Raw genomic sequence first — 26,349 nt, forward strand, 5'->3', positions numbered from 1 at the left:
GACAGGTTGTTTCCTATCTCTGGTGGGCTTGCCCGAGGCCGGAAGGGCTCTTTCCCACAGGACTCTCTCACCCAGATGTGCCACCACGTTGCATATACCTCCTTGGACTTCTGTGGGTCTTTGGTGGAACCTGCTGATTTTTACATCCTGCAAGAAAGAATCCTGGCTGATGAGTAGATCTGTTCCATCACTGGAAACGATTCCTAACCCTGCCCCCTTGCCCTGGATTTACTCTTTCTGTGATAATCAGCTAAGCCATTTTCCCCAGTCAGAGGACATCCCAACAATGACCAGCTGCCTGCAGTTGGTTATGCGGGGAAACGACAAGAGAGGGAGCGGGGTGTCCTCGCTGGTGACCTTGAAGGCTCTGGAGGGCCTGGCAGCCTCCGGTGGGGAGTCGGGCAGACATCTGTGTTAATACCTTCTTTGAACAACTTGGCGTGTTTGAGAACGGACCTCCTAACTTGGACAGTCTTACACGGCCACTTCCTCTTGTGCTGAGTCTCACCAGGAAGGGGCACAGGAAAATGGAAAAGGTAGCACAGCTCTGGGTCTGGGTTCTGCTTTCACGTGTAAGCGTGGGTGAGCCCCGGGCCCTGTCTGAACTTCAGCTCCTCAGAGAGCAGTGGGAGGCTTCAGTGGTCAGTCTTCCAGGTACCTGGGTGTGCCGCTCGGCCCTGAGACGCTTGGGAAACTCTTTTCGCTCGGCATGCTCTGGGTTTCCTTAAGCTTACGTCCTAATTGAATTTTCTCGAAAACCCGCTTTCCCCAAGCTGTCGGGCAGCAGTGTACTTTTGAGGGGGTGGAAGAATGGCCGGCTGTCTCTCTCTCTCCTGTTCTTTCTTCCCAACCTTATTGAGGTGTAATCGGAGCACGCAAAGTGACGCGGCGTTGAAGGGGACAGTTTGGTCATCGCCGTCTGTTTTATGAGATCGCCAGCATCTGCCTCCTGGCGCTCGCCTCCCTCCCGTGTCCGATCCTGCACTCGCTGGCGTTCCAGCCTCTTAGAAGCAGGGATTCCAGCTGGCAGAGCTGTCACAAGTGTTTCCATAAGCATTCCCACGATCCTTTAAGTGAGGAGCGTGACCTCGGAACCATGTGCCCGCTCCCCTCCGCTCCCCTCCCCTGACGTAGGAGGAGGTGGGAGGTAAGAACAATACTTGGATGGCTGCGTTCCCTGTCTGGGGCGCTGCCGGAAAGCTGAGCATTTGTAGGCCATCCGAACACGATGGTTCTCCTGGGACTCAGGGGTTAGAAGGGGAAAGTGAATTGATTTCTACCTTCGTGTCAGAGCAAAGAGAACTCGCAGAACAAGCCCCCTGTACTTTTCTAAGCTCTCCTGCGGTGCCTCCCCCTTCACTGTGGTCACGGAACTTATGAGCTCAGAAAATTGGCAAACTAAAGCAAAGATGTTTTCTCTCTGTGTTGCGAAGCTCTCTCACTGGTGAGTTTCAGGCTGGCTTTGCTGGGGTCCCTTGTAGACGATTCATTCGGTTTCCCTGGGCTGGTGGGAGCACGGGGAGAATGCATTCCTAGCTTGGGAATGCGAGAAGGGGTTCTTGCTGTGACAGCGCCTGGAGTGAGTTTCACTGCCCGTTGGGTTCTGCTGATCGCTTTTCCAGTCGTAGAGATCCCCCATTCCGTGGCAAGTTTTTGTAAGACTGTGCAGAAGGGGCACAAGTTTCTTAGGCTGGCCGACTCTGCATTCTGTATTTATTCATGTGACCAAGTGACAGGCAATAATTGACGTTACCGTTTATTTAGTAGAACGTAGCAAGCACCCCGCTCTGAAACCTTATCTAGGAAAGTGTCTCCTGGGCCTCGGTTGCACCCCGTGCGGCTTTGACCGTAATTTTCACCCGTAGGTGAAGAGTGTGCAGGCTAGATAGAGGTGGATAGGCTAATTACACCCCAGCCCTTGAGTCGGTCAGCACCTTGTCCTCAGTTTCTCCCTTGCCTGCTCTTAGAAGCAGGTCTGTGAGCGTGTTTGGCCTGGGCCACAGTGACATTTCTTACGTTCGTGAAGACCTTACCGACTTGAGGTCTTTTGTCACAGACTCTTTGCTTTTAGTGAAAGCCGTCAGTGGATTTATACGTCTGGATGAGAAACCACTTCATCTGCCACGGAATGGGAAACCACCTCTGAGAAGTCGGGCATTGGGATTCCCAAAGAACTGCCGTAGAGGCCCATCCTTGGGTTTCCTCTTGGTGGAGGTATGGGCTGAAATAGGCCCAGCCCTGCCCACCAAGCCTGAGCCAGCCCTCCTGTGATGTGACGGTGAAGCCACCGGGCCCTGCAGGCCCAGAGCACTCCCTGGGCTCACAGTCACTGCCCTGCTGCAGGAGCACAAGTCCAGCGCTGTTTTCTAGAGGTTGGCGGAAGGCCACAGAGACCTTTATTTTGAAATTTTAGATCATATCCTTTTATTCCCCCACCCCCACCCCCGCTCCCCGCTTCCTCTACTCTGTTGACTTGTCATGGAAAACTTAGGGAGCAGTGACTACATTCCGTGTGTGTGTGCTAAGTGCTGTAATAAGGAATACCCCCCATCTGATCCTTAAAATAACAGTGTGAAGTATGCACTGACTCTACCCTCATTTTATAGGTTGGGAAACCTGAGGCTCAGAAGAGCTTAGTAACTTGTCTGAGGTCACACAGCTAGAACCTGATGTACCCAGGATTTGAGTGCAGATGACCTTTCTCAAACCTGTATTCTTGGGGCTCCTGGGTGGCTCAGTCGGTTAAGCGTCCGACTCTTGATTTCAGCTCAGGTCATGATCTCACAGTTCGTGGGTTCAAGCCCCATGCCGGGCTCCATGCTGACAATGCGGAGCTTGCTTGGGATTCTGTCTCTCCCTCTGCTCCTCCCCCTCCCCGTCCCCGTCCCCTTCCCTCTCCCCTGCTCTCTCACAAAATAAAAATAAACAAACTTAAAACAACAGCAACACAAAACCTGTATCCTTAACTAGAGCGCTCCATCACCACCCTCGCTTGCCGCCTAGCTGGCAGAAGAGGACGGTGAATAACCTGCTCCCCTTCTTTCGGAGACTTGGCAACAGAGAGCTGGCAGTGGTTCTTAGGCCACAGAGAGAGCATGGTGGTGGCAGCAGGTGCCTGGCTACCAGACGGTAGTGCCGGGGAGGGCCTGGGCACTCCAGCTGTGGGGTCGGAGAGCCCTGTCTTTGCGTCCCTGCTTCGCGCCGTCACCACGCCCTCTGCGTCAGTTTCCACGTCTGAGAATAACACCAGTAGTGACCCTCTAGGATTGTTGTTAAGATGAAATGAGATTTTGGCATATAATCACTTAGTGCCCGAATACGTTTTAGCTATTATTGTGAATGCCTTCTGATCCCTTGGGTCCGAGCCGGCCGTGGCGTCACTGCTCAGTGGAAACTATGAGAGCTGCTACTGGTGATCGTATCTGTAGGCTGTGGTTGCCCGAGCCCTGCTTGCGGTGCTGGCGCGAGAGGTGATAATCACGGTGCCGTGCGGTATTCGGGTGTAGTTCCTGGTCGTCCGAAAGAGATTTCGGATTTGGAAGTTGTTGCTTCCCTTTCTTTAGTTCTTTCTGCTCATTGAGGGACTTTAAGCTCCTTACGCACACACCAAGTTTCTTGAGACAGAGCACTTAGCATTCCGTTGAGGGTGGAAGAAAAGAAGGTTTGGACTTGTGAAAATGTCTTGTTGGCGACAATATACACCAGCCCTAAGGAAACGTGTGTGTAGATGGGGGAGTAGTTTTCACTCGTAACAATCACTTTTCGTCTAGCCCAAAAGAACCAAAAAGGAGTGGCCTGACCCTGATTTGATACTCAAGCTCTTGTTCCAGGGCTACCCGCTTGTACACGTTCCGGTAATATTAATTATGTAAACGTGCGTGTGTGTGTGTGTGTGTGTGTGTGTGTGTGCGCGCGTGCGCTTTAATTCCACATAGGAACTTCGATTCTTGGGCCCTCTGGAACTAAAAGCTGTGTAAGAGGACGGTGATGATACCTTTCTTTATTGAGTTACTTAATGTATTTCAGGACCTGTGCGAGGTTCTTTTCATATTCTTTCTGATGTCCTCAAAACAGTGCTGCAAGGCAGGTACTATTATTGTACCCATTTAATAGATGGCGGAGTTGAGGCTGAAGGAGGGGAAAGACCTGTCCAGATCTTCATTACTCAGAAGAAGCAGGTGAAAGATGTACACCTTTGTCTGTCTTAACTTCCAAGGTCCTTTGTGCCAGCCTCTGACCGGCAAGGTGGTGTGTTTGTCTTGAAGGTCATAGATCTTGAAGCCAGAAGGACTTCATTTTTAAGGCATCTTTCTGTCTAGTGAGTCCTGACAACCAGAAGGGATGAGCTTTGAGACTGGACTTAGATTAGACTTGCAGATTTATCACAGGTTGGTAAAATGTTCGTTGTACTTTACTGTCAGCAAAGCATATGGAAGCTTTGGTGACGTATTTGGGAGTGCCAGGGGGCCGGTCATTGTTGCGGGACTCTGCGGTATTGTGATGAGTGGTGCCCGGGGTGGCTCGTGTACAGGGTGGTGCCTTGATCGGGAGCTGCCCCTGAGTTCCATAGGACAAGCAGAGGTTGGAGAGTCTTCCGTATTGATTCATCTCTGAGATAGGGCATCAGGAACCCAGGATAGGAGTGGGCCAAGTGCTTTGCTTGATGGGTAAGCATTGTGGTTTTTTCCTCAAGCCTCCCTTTGCACAGAAGGCAGTGCTGCCCCCTTTTAGATGAAGTTCTTGGATTGATGGAGCCTTTAGTTTTCCCGCTCCTTTAAATCTTGCTTTTCCATCAAGATTTGTCTGTCTGTACTATTTGCAAGTTAGACTCAAGGTCTCCCCCACACCTTTGGAAACCACGTACTCGTGTTACTGGCAAAAGCCCACGGGGAAATGTTAAATTTTATCCAGGCCATCTTATAAGTCAGTGTGGGAGAGGGTTTATGTAGGTGGCTGTTCCTGCCATGAAAAAGGGGTCTACTTTTCTCAGCCTCCATTGGGGAACATGTGGACGATGTTTCTCCCAAACTTTTTTTTTTTTTTTAATGTTTGGAATCCTGGGACGTTCTGCTTTAATCACCTTCGACTTTTGTGAAAGCCTTCCTGAATTCCTTGTGTCATTGAAGTAGAAGTGGACAGCGTGTATGACTTTGATTGAAGACGTCTCAGGATCGGCCCTAATTACGCATCTAACTACCAGCTGACAAAGTGGAAGGATTAGAGCTTGTTACGTGAAACCAGTCAGGAACATGCCGGGGCAGTGGCTGTAGACATCTGTGAAGCATTAATGATGAGACAATAGGTAATGGCACCTTGCACATCTTACAAAGGGGTCCAGGAAACCATCAACCAGAGAAACCGTCTGAAAAAGGTTTTAGCGTTTTCGAGAAATCCACACGTCGGCCATAGTGTTTGTGAGAATGGAGTCTGTAATCCAAGATGACAGGAGGTTTCAGAATTTGGTTGTAGGTAGAATTGTTCGCGACTTGCCCAGCTGGGGAGAAGAGACTCACCCTAAGGATTCTGTGAGCCAGCAAGCCGTTCTCCAAAAGTTATTTGAAATCATTTTTTTTTTTTTTTTTTTTTTTTTTAGTTTGGGCCTTTGACATTCTCTAGAGAGTGTTTGGTCCCGGGAGGCGGACCAGTGTGTTGTGTGTTCTGTGTCCTTTTCTGTCATTCAGTGCTCAGGATCTGGGGCAAGTCTTAACTTCTCTGAGACTTGGTTTACTTCTCTATAACTGGGGAAACTCATGGAGCTGTGGTGAGACTTTTCCCAAAACCCATATGCGCCATGTGGGTAAGTTACAGTCCGTAGTAGGCCCGTAGCAGAAGCCCGTTCTCTGCCCTTTCTCTTTGGAAATTGGTTTGCATTTTGTTTTTTTTGTTGTTGTCGTTTTTTAATGTTTATTTATTTATTTTGAGCGAGAGCGAGAGAGAGAGAGCACGGGGGTGGGTGGAGAGAGAGGGAAAGAGAGAATCCCAAGCAGGCTCCGTGCTGTCAGCACAGAGCCCGACTCGGGGCTTGAACTCATGACTTGGAACCGTGAGACCATGACCTGAGCCAATATCGAGAGTGGGATGCTTCACTAACTGAGCTACCCAGGCACCCCTGCATTTTGGGTTCTTCATGTTCTGATAAAGAATGACTAATTTGGAAGACAAAATTATATGGATGATATATATAAGTAGTCTTTGAAACACCATTGTTGATTCTAATAATATAGAATTTTATTAAAGATGATGATTTTGGGGGCGAATCTGTCCTCAGTCTTGAATTAATTTAGGATTGCTCTGTAAGCAGATAGCACTAAACTGTTTAATGAAGAGACTTGTTTTGTGGTCTTGGTTCATTTGCTACTTAGTTTATCTGATTAAGTCTGCATTAATTAGTTCTGTAAGTCTGGGCCTCAGTTTTTCTCGTTTTTAAAAGAAGTTGCTGATTCGATGGTTGCTCAGGCTCCCTTTAGCTTTCCGTTTCTCTGATTCTGCGCCTTGCAATCTGGAGAGGTAGAGGGAGGCACGCCCAAGATAAAATGCTCCACTTCCCCAGCTGGCTCGAGAGCAGAGCCAAGAGCAGTGCGGAAGAAAGAAATCTGGCAGACAGCGATCCTGTCAGTTGTCATCTGACCTGGGATGTTTCCCTGCGTAAAGTCATCCCCTGTGCTTTGCCTGGCCGCCACAGAGAGCGACCAGCAGTTGCCTTCGAGTTGAGGGCAGATCGGGAGCTGAGTCTCTGTGCACGGAACAGGGGTGGGCAGGCTTTCTGGAGTATTGGCAGGGGGTGGTACAGGGGGAGGCTGCAGGAGGAAAAGGGCTTCTTTCTGCCTTACAGGGGAGGTAGAACACATGCACCTGTGCTTCCTCCCCTTGCTAAGCAGGGACCCTGCCTTGCCGTGCAGAATGTGCTCGCCCAGTCATGCCTCCTCCGGGACTCGATTGCTGACTCTGCATTGGGAAGTTTTCCCATCCCACCAAGTTTACCAGATAGACTTTGATCTTTGCGGAGAAACCGTTCTGTGTTCTGTGAGGTTTGGGGACTATAAACACTGAATCGGTCATATCCCAAACCAGTGTTTTAAGCCACACTACAGCAAAGATACAGCTCCACCTGCTGAGTGTGATTCATTTGGGATCTCGCGCTCCCTGAAGGGACGTGTTAAGGGAAACATCGGCTGATGGCTGTCGTAGTATTTGACACAGAGCCTCTGCAGGGGTTGCTAAGTTTTGTCTTGGAATAAATATACCAGGGAGAGAGGCACTTGGACATTCTCACTGCTGGGTGGGGAGTCGAGGTTGTTTGGGGGACTCTCTGGGGGTTGTCCCATTGACATTGGTTTCAGTGGCCTCAGACGGGTTTGGGAACACCAGTAAATACAGAGAAAGCCGAATTGATGGAGATACCCCTTGGTGCTGTCCTGGCCAGAGGGCTTCAGAAATAAAGCTGAACAAGGAGAGAACAGTACAGAACAGAAAGAAAAAAAAAGAAGAAGATCTTTTGGGGGCGAATATGGAATTTGATCAACGCTTACTGTTTTTCGGCTTTAGGGGAGCCATGGGTCTCACATGCTCCATCATAAACAGGGCGGGGAGCACCGGGGGGGGGCGGGGAGTTGCAGGAGTCTGCCCTCCTTTGTTGGTGCTTCATGACTTGGAAACAGAAATCACGCTCCGCCTGCCTTGCTAGAGACTCTTGGCAGCCCAAGTGGAAAACCTGAGTCGAATGAGCAAAAAATCAGGGAGGAAAGGGCCCTTGAGCACCCACAAAACTGTTGTGTGAAAGTCCTAGCAGGTAAGCCATGTGCTCTGCCCTCTGAGAAGGCTCTTGCCACTTGAGGAGGACGGGCTGCGGGGAGCTCCTGGGTCAGACGCTGTACCAGACCCTCTGCCTCATTCCCGGTGGTCCCGCAGCACAGAGAGCGTTGCTAGGCCACACTGCTTCACGGTTTTAAAAACCACGGCTCCAAGGGACGAAGTGGTGACTGATTTAGCTCCACCCTGCAGGTGAAGTGGGAGAATAGGAATTTTTATTGTTATTAAATCACATCTGTGCCTTCACAGTCTTAGACTTCTTTGAAAAAAGCTGTGGACCCTTAACCTTGGAAACCTGTGTGCTCACATGTGTGCACACACACACACACACACCCGCTTTCTCTCTCACACACACATGCTTTTGTAACATTTACACCTCCACCTTCTTCTTTTTTTTTTTTTTTTAATGTTTATTTATTTTTGAGAGAGAGAGAGAGAGACACAGCATGAGCAGGGAGTGGCAGAGAGAGAGGGAGACACAGAATCGGAAGCAGGCTCCAGGCTCTGAGCTGTCAGCACAGAGCCCGATGTTGAGCTCGAACTCATGGACCAGGTGATCATGACCTGAGCCAAAGTCAGATCACGTTTAACTGACTGAGCCACCCAGGCGCCCCTACACCTCTACCTTCTTAAACACACTCCTGCTTTCTCATGCACACACCCACACATCTGCCTTCTTACACCCCCTACGTTCTCACATACACACCTGCCTTCATACACACATCCCTTCCTACACACTTTCTCTCCCACACATACATACACACCCCTCCCTTCATGCACACACATGCCCCTACTTTCTCTGTCATGCGTACATACGCATCCCTACCTTCACACACGCACACAGACACACACATACACACCCTCGCCTCCTTTCTCACCCATACACACACATCTGTACCTTCACACACCCCTTTACAAACTGTCAAGGCACTCACAAGCTGTGGAACAGTGACTCTGTACCCCAAGTTAAAAACCTGTGGTTTATTCCTTCCATCAGAGTTGATGCTGTTTTTGTTTTGTCTGTTTGTTTTTAAACAAAAATAGGTTTCCAGTTTCCACACTCATAGTAGATTAAAAGTAACAGATGAAGTGTAGCTAACGGAAGATCAGAAAAATGTAAAAAGCAGACACCGGGCTGTGTTCCAGGAACCCTCTGCCAGTGAGAGATGGTTTAACTGTGTTCACTGCTTTGTCTTCTCTGTAAACACACGGACCCTGTAGAACATTTTAGAAGGGTTACCATCTCTCCGGATGAAAACAAGGTTGATACTTTGGTTATTGGAGGGGCTCCCAGCTCCTCAGTGATGATGGGGTGAGTGACGTGTCCGTAGTTCTGAGGGTTGAACAGAGTGGCATAGACCTTTCCTGCTATTTGCCTTCTTCCTTGGGTCACAAGCTCCTTGAGGGCAGGGACCATGTCTGACTAGTCCAGCCCTGTGTCCCCCGTGTGTGCCCGTCCCTCGCACGGTTGTGCTAACTGAATCAGGTGGAAAGATAGCGTGAGGTGTGGTAGAAAACCTCTCAGCATGAAGGTGCGGGCTCAAGTGCTGACTTCGCCACTGGCCGTGTGACCTTGCCAGACTTTCTCTGAACCTCATTATTCGTCCATAAGATGAGAGGGCGGGACCTAGATGCACTCGAAGTCCGTCCTGTGATTCTGATAGAATTTTCGTAGAGCGGAGACTTGTAAAGGCATGGTGTTTCCAGAGGGATCCAGAGCACGGTGGTCCCGCCACTGCCACTGTAAAATGGTTTTTATATCGCGCGGTTTTCTCCTCAGTTTTTGGCAAATGACATTGATCCGGCTGTGATGATATGCGGCACTGACCCCAAAAGGTGGAAGGAGGCTTGATCTGCCAAATGGGCTTTCACTGTGGCTTTGATTCGCTTGATAGAGGGTATTGGGCTTTCCCGTGGGAATGAAAAGTCATCCAGAGGGAATGCTTGTGTGTGTTTGGTGAGCCATGTCCTTCTGCGCTCGGCCCTCACCACCGTGCGTCCCTCCAAGAAGATTCAGCCAGAGGGCAGTCAGTCAATGGAAGAGACACTTTTCCAGAGTGACCTACAGACGAGTTGTGGGTTGGTCTGGCTGGTGAATCTTTCCCCAAATAGCCCCCAGCACAACTTGTTCCTGAGCCACATGGCAGAAAAGAGATGCACCTTGTAAACAGAGTTGCTTCTTGGGTCACAGATGATACAAGTCATGGTCAAGTTAGACCCCATAAATTTGTGGGAAATCAGCCTGGGTGAAGTTTGCCTCGGTGCTGTCTGTGAAGCAGGAATTGACTTAAGCCGCTCGGGAATGTAAACGCGTGAAGGTCTTGATGAACTTAGGAAAGACTGTAAAGGCCTTGAAGCTTTGGGTGGTTGTTTATGTACAGACAGATGCTGTTAAGTGCACATCGGCCTTGGCCAGACACCAGCGCGGGCCAAGCAGGACTTCCGCTCAGAAATCCACACGGTCGGAGTCACTGCTTGTCCTTGAAATTACAACAACGTGTTTTAAAAGGGCACGCAGAAACCACACGCACGCGAACGAGGCCACAGCGCTGTCCTCTAGCAGGTGGTCCGTCCCCAACTTCTTGGGCCTCCTCCCGTTTCCAGTAAGTGCCCTTGTCCTGTCTTTCCTGCCTCTTAAAGTTCCTGACCCCCCCCCCCCCCCGCCCCCCACTGTCCTCTCTCCAGCCACACAGCCACAGCCCTGGTTGCTGTAGAGGCTCCTGTCCTGGCTCTCCTGCCCCCGGTCCCATCTCTGGTCAGACCGTCTCCCCCACAGTCACCAGAGATGTCCTTCTGTATCAGTTACTATTGCTGACTAACAGAATCCCCCCCAAATCTAGTGACCTAAAATAACAGAAATCCTTATGTCCAGTGCTTTCTGTGGCTCAGGAAATTCAGGTGGGCCTTGGGTGAGTGGTTCTGGCTTGGGGTCTTGAGCTCTTGCCGTCAGACAGCTAGCTGCAGCTGGAAGAGGGGACATCGGGGGGCTTGGTGACTCTCATGGTCCCTTCATGTGGCTTTCCTGCGTGGGTTATCTTGGGCTTCCTCACAGTGTGGCCGCTGTAGGGCAAACTGTTTACATTGAAGCTTGGGGCTCCAAGTCCGAGTGTTCAGCACTCAAGATGGAAAATGAATTGTCTTTCCAGATGGCTAACAGACACATGAAAAAAGTGCTCAACATCACTCATCATCAGGAAAATACAAAATCAAAACCACAATGAGATAGCACCTCACACCAGTCAGAATGGCTAGCATTAACAACTCAGGCAACGCTAGATGTTGGCGAGGGTGCGGAGAAAGAGGAACCCTTTCGCACGGCTGGTGGGAGCGCAAACTGGTGCGGCCACTCTGGAAAACAGTGTGGAGGTTCCTCAAAAAACTAAAAATAGAACTACCCTACGACCCAGCAATTGCACTACTAGGCATTTATCCAAGGGATACAGGTGTGCTGTTTCGAAGGGACACGTGCACCCCCACGTTTATAGCAGCACTATCGACAACAGCCAAAGTACGGAAAGAGCTCAACTGTCGAATGCATAAAGAAGATGTCGTGTGTGCACACACACACACAGGAATATTACTCAGCAATCAAAAAATTAAATCCTGCCATTTGCAACATTGTGGACAGAACTAGAGGGTATTATGCCAAGCGAAATTAGTTAGAAAAAGACAAATATCCTATGACTTCAGTCACATGTAGACCTGAAGATACAAAACAGGTGAACATAAGGGAAGGGAAGCAAAAATGATATAAAAACAGGGAAGGGGACAAAACTTAAGAGACTCTTAAATATAGAGAACAAGCTGAGGGTAGATGGAAGGGTTGTGGCTGGGCAGGTGGGCTATAAATAGGTAAGGGGCCTTAAGGAGGACACTTGTTGGCATGAGCACTGGGTGTTCTATGTAGGGGATGAATCACTGAATTCTACTCCTGAAACCATTATTGTACGATGCTAACTTGGATGTAAATTTTAAAAAGTTTTAAATTAAAAATAAATAAATTTTTTAAAACAGAAAAAGTTAAAAAAAAAACAACAAACGAATTGGCTTTTATGGCTTGGCCTCAGAAATCGCAGAGCATCAATTCTGCTATTCTCTGTTGATAGAAATAGCCATCAAAGCTCTCCCATTTCCAAGGAGGGGGTACATAGACTCCACCCCTCAAAGGGAGGAGTGTCAAAGTCACGTCAGAGGAGCAGGCCCGGTGAGAGAGCTTGTTATGGCCATTTTTGGACAATGTAATCTGTTTAACCTTCTGAGACGCAGCAGTGCTCCTGTCATTCCTCTGTGGACAAATCTTTAGGAACTCCTAATCCCTCTGGAGAAGTCGATTTTAAAGTTTGCGAGGCCAGAGAACGTGGCACAGAAGCCTTTCTACAAAGTAGACCGCGGCACAGCTGCCGGGAACCTGAGGTCTGGAGCCCCGGCTTGGAGCCTGCTTAGAAACTGCTGCCCTCTGAGCCCGGTGGGCGGAAACCAGCCTGACCGGAGGCCCTTCGTGATGAGACCCTAGTCCCCTCCCAGTGCCACTCCTTCCTCCTACGTGTCCCTGTGCTGTCCTCTTCCTTACCCATTTATCGCAGGGCCTCTCTTCCCCAGCCCTCATCTCCCCCTCCATCCCCCCATGCCTGCCTCGTGCACTCCTAGCCTGTATTGTATGTAGCCAGTGATAAAAGATGAGGTTCCCCGTACCACTTAGTGTCATCTTTACTGTGACTTTTTTCATTTTTGTGGATAGGTGTGTTCACTGAATTAGACTTCGAGTTTTTTACAGGTTGGGACATGTCCTGTGCCTGGGGGCTGGATAAATTGTTTGGTGAGGATTTCCAAATCAGTCTGTGCCTTTTTACTTCATTTTACAGGCCGAGTTTGAACTGCTTGCAAATGATGGGCAACCCTGGCGGCTGTCTTAGAATTCCATAGGAGATTTTTGTTTTAGGCTGTAGTGTTTTATTCAGCTTGTTATTCTGAAAAATTGTTTCTACTCTGTATTAACAGTGGCTTTATTTGTTGGAGGGTGATTGAAGCAGTTTTGTGTTTTTTTCTTCAAGTCGTGTGAAAAACGAGCAGAAAGTGAAACATTTCCTGGCTTGATTTATATGCTTAAACACACACAGCCCCCACCCCACACACACATACCCAGAACTCGTAGTCCGATCCCGTAGAACCTTACCAGCCTAAAGTGGGGTACCTGTCCCCTCCTTACTCTTTGACGTCCTAACAGAGACTCTTCCTAACAAAGATCTTTTTTTCCCCATGCAGATTTTGACTACAGCATAAGTTCCTGAAGACACTTTGTTTTACTCACCATTCAGCATCAAAAACAGTGCTTGTCACCTAGGAAACACTCGAGTAGTTATCGAATGACTAATGGAATGGGCAGAGCACTCTGCGGAGGGAGGGGCGGTGGTCGTGCTTTTATTATTTGCCCTTCAGCCTGGAGACCACCGCCAGCGGGAGGTAGACCTGCGGAGGCGTGTTGTCTGCGGGGTGTGTCTGGGAGCACTTTGGGCTTTGAAGGCGCCGTCCGCCCATGGGGAGCACTCAGTCGTGGGATGAGCGTCCACAAAATACACAGAAAGCCGGTCAAGGGCAGGAACCGGGGCGGGAAACCCAAGCCTGACAGCCGGTCACTGCGTCTCTGGGCTCACTCACGTTGTTGCCCGGAGCTGCGGGCCATCCGTGTTCTCTTCCTTCTCTGGTGCTGTGTCCTGTTTGGACCCCTCAGGGTATGGGGTGACTCCCGGGTGAAGGGCCCCGGTTCACTCTAATTTTAACTTTTTACAAGCTGTCGTTAAGCTTCCCCATGTTGCTTCACTTCTGGGAAGCCTTCGGTCCTTTTCCTAATTTAACGACAGATGTCCTCAGCCCTCGAAATTTGTAGTGAAACATTTCCGAGTAGGATTCATTGGGATTAATGCAAAATAGGAGTTAGACCATTTTGCAGTTGTGTTTTTCTAGTGGTCTCAAATAGATGCAGTCAGACAGAGGACCGTCCAGGACGGGGCCTCCGGGCCGTGGCGCCCTCGGGGGCGAGGCTGTGCGCAGGCTGCATGGAAGGGTGGACACCCGATCTTTCCATGTGGCTCTTTTCTGGCCAAGTTACGACTTTCTCTTCCTAGATAATACACTGCTCAATTTCTAGTTTATTGCTTTTGACTTCCTGTATGTTCTGGATGAAGGTTTCAGCATAGCTAGGTTTACTTCTATCTAACTTTGGTTTTTTTGTTCTCAGGAAGAGTATTAATACCCAGTTGAGAATATTTCTAAAGACCAGAAGTTTTTAGGGGTTGTGAGTGGTCTGTGAATTGGAATTGTGTGTAAAATGTTTCTGTGGGTGTGCAGTTTTCTAGAGCCTTAACTTTGATCAGAGTCTGAGCGTCTGCAGTCCCCCAAAATGACTTTCAACTGACTTTTAAATTAGGGTTTTCAAACTTGACTCTGGCATTTGGGGCCAGGTTTGTTGGGGACTGTCTTCTGCATTGTAGAATGTTTAGAAGCATCCCTCGTTCCTACCCGTTAGATGCCAGTGGCGCCTTCTCTTCCTGTGATGACAACGAAAAAATACTGCCATGCATTGCCACATGTCTCCTGGGGGTTCGTGGGAGGGCAGGATCAACCCCAGTTGAAAACACTGGTTCACAGCTTTTTTTTAAATTAATGTTTATTTATTTTGAGAGAGGGAGAGCGAGTGTGAGCATGTACTAGCCAGGGAGGGGCAGAGAGAGAGAGAGAGAGAGAGAGAGAGAGAGAGAGAATGAGAATCCCAAGCAGGCTCTGTGCTGATATGGGACTCGATTTCATGAACCGAAATCAAGAGTCAGACATTTAACCGACTGAGCCGCCCTGGCTTTTTTTTTTTTTTTTAATTTTTTTAACGTTTATTTATTTTTGGGACAGAGAGAGACAGAGCATGAACGGGGGAGGGGCAGAGAGAGAGAGGGAGACACAGAATCGGAAGCAGGCTCCAGGCTCTGAGCCATTAGCCCAGAGCCCGACGCAGGGCTCGAACTCACAAACTGCGAGATCGTGACCTGAGCTGAAGTCGGACGCTTAACCGACTGAACCACCCAGGCGCCCCTCGCCCCGGCTTTTTTTTAATAGACGTAGTTTTTCAGAGCAGTTTTTAGTTCACAGGAAAATTGAGCAAGAAAGTACAGAGAGTGCCCGTATATTCCCTGCCTTACAACACAGGGCCTTCCCCACTATAAATCAGCATTCCCCACCAGAGTTAACACTGCTGAATCTATACTGACACATCATAATCATTCAAAATCCATAGTTTCCGTTAGGATTCACTCTTCGTGTTGTACGGTCTGTGCTTTGGGACACATTACAGTGACACATGTCTACCATTATAGTACCGTGCAGAGTGGTTTCACTGACCTGAACATCCTGTGTGCTGTCCCTCTGCGTGTTCAGCCCTCCCTCCCCTTCAGCCTCTGGCAATCACTGGTCTTTCTCCTGTCTCCATAGTTTTGCCTCTTCCAGAATGCCACCTCGTTGGAATCACTAGTATGTAGCCTTTTCAGACTGGCTTCTTGCACTTGGCATTCAGGATTCCTCCATGTCTTTCCATGGCTTGGTATCTTTTCTTTTTAGCCCCGAAGAGTATTTCGGTGTCTGGATGGGCCACAGGTTTGCTTATCCATTCACCTACGGAAGGGCATCTCCGTTGTTCCCAGGGTGGGGCAGTTACGAATAAAGCTGTTATGAACATTTGTGTGCAGGTTTTTGTGTGGACGGTCATAAGTTTTGAGCTCCTTTGGGTAAATACCAAGGCGTGCAGTTGTTGGATCGTATGAATACAATGGCAGGTGCATGCTTCGCTTCATGAGAAGCCACCAAACTGTCTTCGAAGGTGGCTGCGTCCCGTTTTGCGTTCCCACCGGCAACGAGTCAGAGTTCCTGTTGCCCCACAGCCTTGTCGGCAGAGTCCTGGGTCTGGGCCGCTCTCATAGGGGTGTAATGGGATCTCACCGCTGCTTTCGTTTATATTTCTCCGCATCTCCCTGGTAACAAATGATGTGGAGCATCTTCTCATATTCTCATTTGTCATCTGCCTCTCTTCTTCAGGGAGGTGTCTGTTTAGGTCTTTGGCTCATTAGTTTACATCTTTTAGCTAGTTTGACTTGAATACTTCAGGGTTTTCTGTTCTGGCACGGTTGTGGGGGAGGGGAGACACAGCTGCTCGTGTCTCCAATTTACAGCAGCCGGAAAGACTTGAGGGCTAGGTTGAGTGGGGTGGATGTTACATTTATATTTTAAAATGTCAAGATACTTACAACATGTATTAATACACATACACAGACAGTACTCCCAAACACATATTGTTGTATATTAAAAATTTCACGGGTATTAAGTGAATCATTGCAACAACCGTGTGAAGTACATACTGTCCCATTTTACGGATAAATAGAGGCTTGGAGGGGTTAAGAAATTTGCCCAAGGTTCTTTCTAGTTGATGAATGGCAGAACTGGACGTTGACTAGAAGTCTCTCTGGCAGTAACTACATTTTTCTGCGTTCTCGACCCGTTAAGTGGTGTTAAAACGTCTTCCCGTGCCAGTAGGCCAGACCCATGTCACTATGGCCTTGGCTGGCGTAGATAGATGGCATGGCGCAAGTGGGGAACCCACGGTTGCTGGAATGTTCCACCAAACAGAACAAGTGCTTTACCATTTCTGGGGTGAGAGTATGTGCGTGTGCACGTGTGTCTGTCCAGCTTTGCAGGGTAGTAGTGACGGTCGTGTGTCCCAGAATAAAGTGTCACTGATCACCATCTTCAGCAGGGCACAAGTTGGTTTTGTATTTGTTTGTTTTGTTTTCTTCTTTTTTAAAAACAGCCTGCTGTATACGCCATATCAGTTACCTGGGAATGAAACAGCCTCCAGCCACCTCGACGTGTTCGTTCCGTGGTGAAGTACGGAGCGGGTCCTCGCCCCACAGCGTCTGTGGTTAACATACCTAGGGCACAGGCGGTCCTACTTGGGGGTTCTATTTCACTAAGGCCAATGTGGCATCTCCAGGATCACTTTGTGTATTTTATGAAGATACTCTAGTGTGTTGATGGAGGGCTTTTAAAGATTCTGCGCTTGGTCTGGGCAGAGCAGGTTGGGGACACGCACGAGGCGGTGCCTCTGAGCCATCGGGCCGGCCTCCCTGCCTGTACTTCTCAGGGTGGGCGTGCGGTCGTCTGCCCTGTCTGCCTGGGCTGCCTTTCTCCCCTTTCTCGTCGTGCCTCCTGTGCCATAGCCCCCTGGGCACTGATTACTTTCACTTCACCCCCACTCGGTCCTTCCTCCGCCCTCCTGCCTCCGTCATCGGTCCCCGTATTTATGAGGGCTGGCTGGCGGCTTGTGGTAAATGTGTTCAGACTGAATGCCAGATGAGGCGAGAGTACTGTGAAGCTCACGGTATAGTCTTTATCCTCCTGGGCCCCTGCGGCTGCAGTGACCCCCGTTGGCTGCTCTGGCCGTCTGCTCTGCAGCTGGAGCCACCTCTTGACTGGAGATGCTCCAGGTCTCGGTCTCCTTTGCAAGGGCCTGGCGCCTGGGGACATGTCCCAAGCTTCCGTTGAATTCACCGAAACACTTTAACCTTGGTGTGCATCTTGCCGGCTGTTCTTTGCCTGGTAACATTACCTGACTTGTGTGTCCAAGTGACAGCAAAGGAGAAAGCCTAACTTGCTGTTGGAGCATGGTCCCTTGTAGGGCTGATCAGGAGGTCACATGTCGGCATATCCCACGGTCTGTTGAATTGGAAAAGGAAAGCCGAGGGGCATTGAGCTGTGGGTGGAGCTCTGGCCTGCTTCCCACTTGGAGTATGTTCTGGATGCCTCCATGTGAGATTGTGCCGTCACAGAGCCTGTCCCCCTCTCTCTGGGAGATGTGTTGGAGGGCCCGCTGCAGTCCTGCTTGGAGTTAGAGTACCCTGGGCAAGCTGAAACTGCAAGAATGCTTTTTCAGAGGGGGTTTTAGGGGCGCCTGGGTGGCTCATTTGGTTGAGCGTCTGACTCTTGATTTTGGCTCAGGTCATGATCTCACGGTTTGTGGGATCAATCCCTGCATCAGGCTCTGTGCTGAATGTGCGGAGCCTGCTTGGGATTCTCTCTCCCCGCCGCCTCTCTGCTCCTCCCTGCTCATACACACTCTCCCTGTCTCTCTCTTCCTTGCCCCCCCACCATTTCAAAACAAATAAATAAACTTAAAAATAATAAAAGGGGGTTTTGGCGCTTCTGTTGGCAAAAGCAAAATAACACAGACACGTCTGCTTCTCTTTTCACAGAGCGATCAGCAGCTGGACTGTGCCTTGGACTTGATGAGGCGCCTGCCTCCACAGCAAATCGAGAAAAACCTCAGCGACCTGATCGACCTGGTATGAGCTTTGTTCGTATGGTTTCCTTTGGGCTGTGGCTCCCAACTGGTTGTGTTTGTGTGCCTTTTGCCGTGTGGCGCTCAAAATGCAGCAGAAACCTTCCACCCCCACTGAGCTCTGAGATTCCTCCACGCGGTTGTCTCGGAGCCAGCTGCGTTTGCAGAGCCCAAGATAGGACTTCTGAAGTTGGTCACCGTCTGTCTCCTTGCCCCACCTGCATGGGTTCAGGTTCTAGAAGCTTGCATCTCCGCGCAGGGAGGAAGAGGCCATACACGCCCAGCAGGCATTCGGTAGTGCCCGGAGCCAGGCTTCCTTCATTTCTTTGCTGTTGTGGAAGTTTCTCCTGTGACATACTTGAGGGCTTCCCTTCCACTTGGAATGGTATAAGACACAAAAGCCGGCCTTCAAAGATCTCATCACACCTACTTTTTTTTTTTTTTTTTTAATTTTTTTTTCAACGTTTTTTATTTATTTTTGGGACAGAGAGAGACAGAGCATGAACGGGGGAGGGGCAGAGAGAGAGGGAGACACAGAATCGGAAACAGGCTCCAGGCTCCGAGCCATCTGCCCAGAGCCTGACGCGGGGCTCGAACTCACGGACCGCGAGATCGTGACCTGGCTGAAGTCGGACGCTTAACCGACTGCGCCACCCAGGCGCCCCTCATCACACCTACTTTTTAAATGTGTCTTTTCTTTTTAATTCGGAATGACTGGTCTCACAATGATGCCTCAGATTAACTGGCACCATGATATTATTTGAAATAGCTCACACTATTTTAAATAACCTATAAAGCTATGGGAAATATTGAAAAGAAGTAAAATAAACTAAAATCAGGCCCCAAGAGGCCAACTGAGTTGCTAGATTTTTTGGCCAGTACATTCTGGCTCCGGCTCTGGCACCTGGGCCTCCGAGTCCAGTCCCCTGTTGTGCTCATGGCCCCCGTGTCTTCTGGATGTGATCGTCACCTGCTGACCGTGGCTCATCGATGAGGTGGCTTTTACTGTAATGGATTGAAAACCTGTCCACACACTTCATTCCATTGTATGAGGTCAGAGCAGTTGTACTAGCAAAGCCTTACCGTGGGAGACTCGTGTCATTGCCACGGAGAACTTCCCAGCAGTCTGCAGGCCCCTACTCGCAACTGTCTGTGTATTTATAGGCACCCAGAGTCCCAGTCGGGAGGCAGCTGTGTGACACAGTCAGCCCAGTGAGGAGTTGTGAACCTGCTAGCTTGTGCGGGTAACAGTTCCACAAGTAAGAAGGAGGAGGAGGTTTCTTGAGGTGAGCGGCCCTGATGAGAAAGACAGCGACAGGTACTTGCGACGCAAGGCGCGATGGGTCCCGGCTGACACGGAGGCGCGTTAGGGGCATGTGAAAGAAGAGTGGGTGGAAGCGCGAGGCAAACGAGCCTCCGAACGTGCAGAATCAAGTCAAAACTCAGAGCCTGGGAGGTGCCTTCAGCCCGTGAGGGGAACGGAATGTACTCGAGGGGGTTGGTGGGCAGGCCCCCTCTGAAAGGGCAGTGGCCGCGTCGTTCCAGCTGCTTGTTTATTGCCCTGTGGGAGGGTGGTCCTCTGTTACTTGCTTGCGGATTTTTCTGGAGAAGCCATACATTTAGAATTTGATGTGAAACTTCCTGATTTTCCAGCATGGGCCCAAACATTGGATTGGTTAGACCTGATTTTGTAAACAATCTGGGCGTGAGGATGTGCAGTGAGTTGGGCGGGGCAGCTTGCGGGGGTGGAGGGGTTGTTGAGAGAAAGCAGCCTGTGTTGGGAAATGGTGAAATACAGACTTGGGTGGTTCCGAGGGGTCCCTGAAGTTCAGAAGGAGAGCCTGAACGTGAGGCGGGGGTTATTGTCACCATCATCCACTCCGTGAACTTGGGGCACACCGGGCTGTGCGGACTGGTTTGCTGACTCCCGGCCCCGTTAAAGTAGCGAACTGGGAAGTGCTGTATTCTGTGTTTTTCCTGATCGGAGATTTTTGCTTATTTTTGCTTGATCGTATGTGGCAGAGGTGGGCAGAGGCCAAAGGTATGATCAGATCCCTAATTGGGTCAGTGGCGGAGGCCTGTTTGTCTTTAAACTCAGCATGAAAGCATGCTTGGCTGAGTTTAAATTCAGTGTGCCAACTTAGCTGGTACCGTATTTTAGAAATCAACCGAACATAGAAGAAATGGTGAGCAAATTTTTCTCAGTAGACCATTCCTGGGGCTATTTTGTTCTTAGGGCAACTGAAGTGTTCTACAGCTGTGTGTTTTCTGTGCGATCCCCTCGCCGCTCTCTATTTCAGAGATGTGCCCAGAGCCGCCTTTATGGGAACCTGGTCAGCTTCCCTGGCTGGGTCTGGTACTGGTACTTGTGCTTGGCGGGAGTGAAGGAGAGCCGCCTCTCACCTCAGCCACATACTGGGTGCGAGAGGCCCACTGTGGCACGTACTTTGCAGAAGGGTGCTTGGGCCCAGGTTGAAGTACCACCCTGCACCTGCCCCAGATAGGTGACGTGCTCTGTGGCATCCTGTGGGTTAGGGTCAGAGGCACTGCTTCCCCCCTTCTAACTTTGTCTTCCGTAGAACGTGGCTGGCGAGGGGCTGGAGGGAGATGCGGGTGGCGGGTTCAACAGCTAACGGTTGAACGCCTGCTGTGTGCCCAGGACTGGGCCAGGTGCTTTGGTTTGCGTTATTATTTCATCTGATTTTCACAGTCCCCTTTGAAATGCATGCAGGACCACTGCACCTCTTTCAGGTGATTTAGACTCGGTCAGGAAGAAGCCGGGGCGGTGGTGTGGCTGAGCAGCACCAGGAATCCCAACTCCTCCAGGTGGGATCACTCTGCTGGGTACCTTTTGGTGAATCACTCACCCCTAGAGCAGCAGATTAAATATGGTACGTCTTCCTAGTGTGTCCGTCTTACCTGCTTGGGGAAAAGGGGGTTAAATAATTCATTAGTAATTTAAAATATTAAAATGTATGTTTTATGGAGAGTAATTTAGAATTAAATCATATAATTCAGGGGCGCCTGGGTGGCTCAGTCGGTTGAGTGTCCGACTTTGGCTCAGGTCACGATCTCGAGGTTCGTGGGTCCAAGCCCTGCATCTGCATCGGGCTCTGCTGTGCTGACAGCTCAGAGCCTGGAGCCTGCTTCGGATTCTGTGTCTCTCTCTCTCACTGCCCCTACCCGGCTTGCACTCTGTCTCTCTCTCTGTCAAAAATAAACATTAAAAAAAAATTCATACAATTGAAAACAACAGCAGCAGCAGCTAGAGACTTGAAAGACGCTCCCTTCTTAGAGCTAGGCCACGTGGGATTAGCACTTCACTTTTGTCCAGTGCTTTGTGGGGAGTTTGGAGGGGTGCCGACTTCCCCTCACCAAGTTGTGTGGAGGCCAGCCTTGGGCCCCATCTACCTCCTAAGGCTGAACAGGAGGCCGTATGTAATAGATCCCCATCATCCAGCATGGGCTGGGGAATCAGTGTGCTCATTAATTTTTTAATTTGAAGTATGATAAATCTCAAAATGGAAATGGAGCATGACTTTTCGCCGAATTAGGATCTGGTAAAGCACACCTCGTTAAAACTATATTGACATGCTTCAAAGGCCACTTTTTGATTAATGGCCTTGCGTCAAGGTCCTCGCTATGCACTGTAGTGTATAAGGAGCACTTGGGCCCATTTTGTTCAAGATCCTGTGACCAATCCTAGAAATTCCTTCTTTGAATGTTTGTCTTTCGTTGCTGCTGATTTTCTTCTCTTTGCCCTGGGAATGACAGGGTTTGTTTGCCTTTTTTTTTTTTTTTCTTTTCTTTTTAACTGGGTCTGCAGTATTCTTTTCATTCCTGTAAGAGGTGGTCTATGCTGAGTGTACTGCTGTGCCTCTAAAGTTCCCAGAGCTATAATTTCCGAAAACTCACACCGCCACGGGTCTGTCTAGAAGCAGTGTGTGTATCCAGGCCTTTGTTTCACATGATCTGGGATCAGTCCGGTGTTTTCCATTGCGGCGAACACACCGCGCGGTGCAAATCGCAGTCATTCTTCCCGTGCTCACCTGCCCAAAATAATGAAGGGGCAGTAGTTGTTTTCAAGAGAAGTCTCCAATTTTAAGACTGACAAAAATGTGAGGATTTGCCAGCATTCTCCGTGAAGGGAACGGCCACGCTTAGATGTTGGAGCCAGAGAACTATAGGGGAATTGATCCGGTCCACCAGTGGTCCAGTTGCAGAGCAGTATTAAAGAGAAATGTGGCGTGTGCGTGGCTGTGAGGCCGGGGCAGCCGGATTTATCATGCCCGTTGAGCTTTCTTCCTTCTCTTTTCTTTCCAGCGTTTGAGCGTTTGCTGCTTCGGGATTATGGTGCATGCTGGGATTGGTGGGAAATGACCTTCCTTTGCAGATGGCCAAAACATCCATTTTATTGCATATTAATCCTGTCGTACTAGAGTGAAGCCAGCTGAAATCCGTTGTTAAGCTGTTTCAAAAATACCCACATTGTCCGTGTGGGCCAAGAATCATATGATGTTTAGATGCTCCCTTGGCTCCCTGAACTTTGACCTTCTGTGGCTTCACTCTGCACACTGGCAGCTCTAGCCGAAACTTGGCTGGGTGTATTTTGAGCCCTGAGCTGAGGAAGGAGTTTGTTTCTGCGAGTTGGCACCCAGCAGGCCATCCGTCCTTTGCCCTCTTTCAGAGCAGACCAAAAATAGCCCTAAATCCGTTTAACCAGGCAGGAGAGTCTTTGCCTGCAAACGTTGGCTGTTTAATTTTTCATTCCTTCTTTCTTTTGTGCTGTAGCCACCTAGAGGTCCAGCTCGTGGGTGTCCCCAGACCTAACTCGAGCCAGGGGGAGGTCATCAGCTGGGAAAGCCCCCAAGCTATCCTGGCCAGGCCTGGGGGTTAGAGGCGGCAAGAGGCATCCTGGTGCTTCTCCCAGCGAGCGGAGGACCAGGTCGGTTTTCATGGCCGCATATCCCTCTTTGTAGTAGCCAGAAATGCCCTCCAGAAATAGAAGGGGCCAGCTGGGTGCAGGGTTTTGTCCTGCCAGCCTCAGCAGCCCTGGGCTTTGAATGGCTTGCAGAAAGTGTCTGCCTCTCGGCAGCGTGAGGGCTGCAGGGAGCATGCGATTCTTTGCACCTGACAGGTCAGAAGGCTGGGGTGCACGGCGGGTTCTTAGGCACCGGGGGCCCAGGAGATGAGCGAGTGGGAACCTACAGCTTGAAGTCTCCAAGTCTCCTGCTCTCCGTGAGGCAGCCGGTGGAGCCAAGCTCTCAGACGTTTGTGAGTCTGCTGAAATGAAGGCGAATATTATATTTAATCGTCCATTAATATTACCGTGTCTGATTTCTGCCAGGCGTTGTTACTCAATGTTCAGTCTTTAATAGCAGAACCAATGAGATCTGGAAGTTCTTCTCCCAGTGGTGGCTCTGTGAACGAAGCACCAAACCCGCTCCGTCCCCAGGTGGTGAAGACATGCGGGGCCTGGGGACCGGGCCTTGCAGGCCAAGACGATCCAGCTTATCTGTACACAGGAGTGAATAGGCTTTTATCTTCTTCCCGCCTGACTTGCCCCTTATTGTCGCCATTGAAAACCGATCTCCCACCAGCACTTTTTCCTCCTTTGTTTCAGAGGCGACATTTAAAATGTCTTCTTTCAAAAAAAAAAAAAAAAAAAAGTGTCTTCTCCTTTCTAAAGGGGTCTTCGCTTAAGTGGGTGAAAAGTTCGTGGATTGAAGTCCACATTTACGGGGCACCTCCTCTGAGTCAGTCGCTGCGCTCAGCCCTGGGAAGAAATGCAGCCTTTATTCCTTGGCTCCCTTTCCACAGGAGAAAATACCAGGATCCTTAAACCCGACCCCTAATGAGAAGGACCTTGGCTGGGTTCTCTCGGCCCGTTGGTCTTTACCGGTTAATCAGCTCTGAGGGGGGCTGTCAAGAGCTGCAGAACTGAGTTGCTCTTTCGACAAGAATGTAATATCCCCTGTGTGTCAAATACTCTTCCAGGGGCTGAGGGCACAGGACAAAAGCCCTGGCTCCATAGAGCTGGCACTTAGCGCAGAATTGCAGGAAGACTTTGGCCGGGGCCAGCTCGGCACTGTCTGTCTATCAGGCAGATACCCAGCCGGAGCATTTGTTGTCTTTACTTTTGCGTAAAGGCGGTCGGGTCTCCTCGGCGGTCGGGCCCCAGCGGCAGGGAGCGTGTGCTGTCTCCCCCCGGCTCTCCGCTGGCCGCCTTTCACCAGGCCTCTCCCTGTTCCTCCAGTTCTTTCCCCACAGCATTCCTTACACTGGAGCAGATACACCTCTTTGGAGTTTGGGGGGCAGGTCCCAAAGTGGCTGCATGGAGTAGAGAATTTTATGTTTCTTCTCTTTAAACAGTTACATTCCAATCCATAACATGCCCACATGTAAGACATTTTAATATAAAAAGAATGCTTTCTGCACCAAAGCTTTAAGTCAAGTTGAGGCTTGGGGAAGTTGGCCTTTTCCTGCCTGGGGCCTTGTGCGTGGGCCTCCCGGCTGGGTGTAGGCTTCCCCCTGCTGGGCACCTAGGAGCTGAGCTGGAGGTGAGGGGTCCCCCGTCCCCGTTCCCCCGCGCCCCCCCCCCCCCCCCCCCCCCCCCCCCGTGACACACCACTGACTCATGGGGCCGGGTGGTTTGGGAGCCCTAGGCCAGACCCCATTCTCTGGTCCCTAGGGAAGTTCCCTTTGGGTTTAGGTCAGGGTTGGGGGAACTTGGCTTCCATTCTCCCATTTGTCATAGGCTCTGTCGGGAAGTTTTCTCTCCTAGGCCGGATATTGTCTCTGGAGCTTGAGCAGGGGAATGGATCGAATAATTGGTAATTATGCAAAAGCCCCTGCACAGTCTCTGTTGCGCTGATGTTTCTGAGCTTATCCTGAGCTTCCCTACAGGCGACACTGAGCTGCAGTTCCATTTTACAAGGGGAAAAGCATTCCAGCCAAGGGCCTCCAGCAGTATTTTAATGAACTCCATTCCTTGGAAAGTTGTGGTGAGCCTTTTCATGCAAGCTTTTTTTGCTCTTTGAATGGACTGCAGCTGTGGGGACTAAAAAAAAAAAAAAAAAAAAAAAAAAAAAAAAAATTAAAAAAAAATTAAAAAAAAAATAAAAATGCAGGGGAGAGGAGAGAGCAGCCCCTGGACCAAGGTGCTGAACTGGCCCCCGTCCCCGACCCAGGGCTGCCTCTCCAGACGGAGATGGTCTTTCATGACCCTAACCTGCTGCTGAGGCAAGGACCCTGCACCTCAGAGGTGCGGCCTCTGATTTGTGTCAAGGTGGCAGCTAGGCAGCCCTGTAAACTAGGCCCGCGTGGCATGATTTGGCTTGGAAAGGGAAATGGGGCTCCCTGGGGTGCCCTCACCTGGCCTGCTCCCTCCTAGATACATCCCAGAAAGCTATTTGAATCTCTGATGAGTTCTGTTATACGTAGAGTAACGGGCCCTCATTTGATCCGTTTGAGAATGAGATAAATTGCCTGCTTCACAAGTAGCCTAGACAATTCAGACTCGAAGCCAAGTGAACGAAGGAGAAAAATCTGGGGGGCCTTTTGCTTTTCCTTTGTGTGCATGGGTTCCTCGCGGAGCCGAGACTGTTTCCAGGAGGCTGTGACGACGTGTCTGTTGGTCCTGAGCAGTTCTAGAGCACAGAGCAGTCACGGTGGATGACTCTGGATGGCTAGGGGCTTGAAATCCCCCAGAGTTAGGTAATTGGAAAGCTGTTTCCTGTCATTGTTAATGCCCATCAGCCAGTTCAGTTTTGTTATTTTTTCAGAGGAAATTCTAAATTCTAAATGGAGATTATTTTGTGTGGGGGCTCAGATTTAGAGTTTGACTCTCCTCCCCTCTTTTTTGATTCTTCCTGATATCGTTCTTAGTGAATGTCATGGAAACATGGCTTTAATGGAGGCCCATCAGGTGTCAGAAACACTCCTGTATGTGGGCCACGTTATTAATACATTTGACCTGTCGCCTCGTCTCCTCAGCTCCTCTGGGAGGAGCGCGGGCAGAGCCCCTTCTATGGATGAGGACAGTGAGAGTGTCCTGTCCTCCACCTGGGGTGCGGCCCAGGGGAAGGTCCGACTCGGTGTTGTCCACTGAATTACGGTCTGAAAAATGAAAACGTGACAGTCCGGCACTTTCTGTGTGCCCTGCTAAA

General features: G+C 49.9%; 1 protein-coding gene across 4 annotated transcripts in view; it reads left to right on the forward strand.

Moving 5' to 3' along the window:
• Window positions 1-26,349, forward strand: part of CAPZB (capping actin protein of muscle Z-line subunit beta) — a 135,324-nt gene that overhangs the window by 45,037 nt on the left and 63,938 nt on the right. For 3 of the 4 annotated variants that reach the window (XM_058718873.1, XM_058718870.1, XM_058718871.1), the window contains exon 2: window positions 18,096-18,185. In XM_058718873.1, the coding sequence (XP_058574856.1) occupies window positions 18,096-18,185 (90 nt within the window). Of the gene's footprint in view, window positions 1-512; window positions 537-18,095; window positions 18,186-26,349 lie in introns of those variants that run through there. The other variant, XM_058718872.1, reaches the window with a different exon arrangement.

This window comes from Neofelis nebulosa, chromosome 2 (assembly GCF_028018385.1).
Source record: "Neofelis nebulosa isolate mNeoNeb1 chromosome 2, mNeoNeb1.pri, whole genome shotgun sequence".
Classification (NCBI taxonomy): domain Eukaryota; kingdom Metazoa; phylum Chordata; class Mammalia; order Carnivora; family Felidae; genus Neofelis; species Neofelis nebulosa.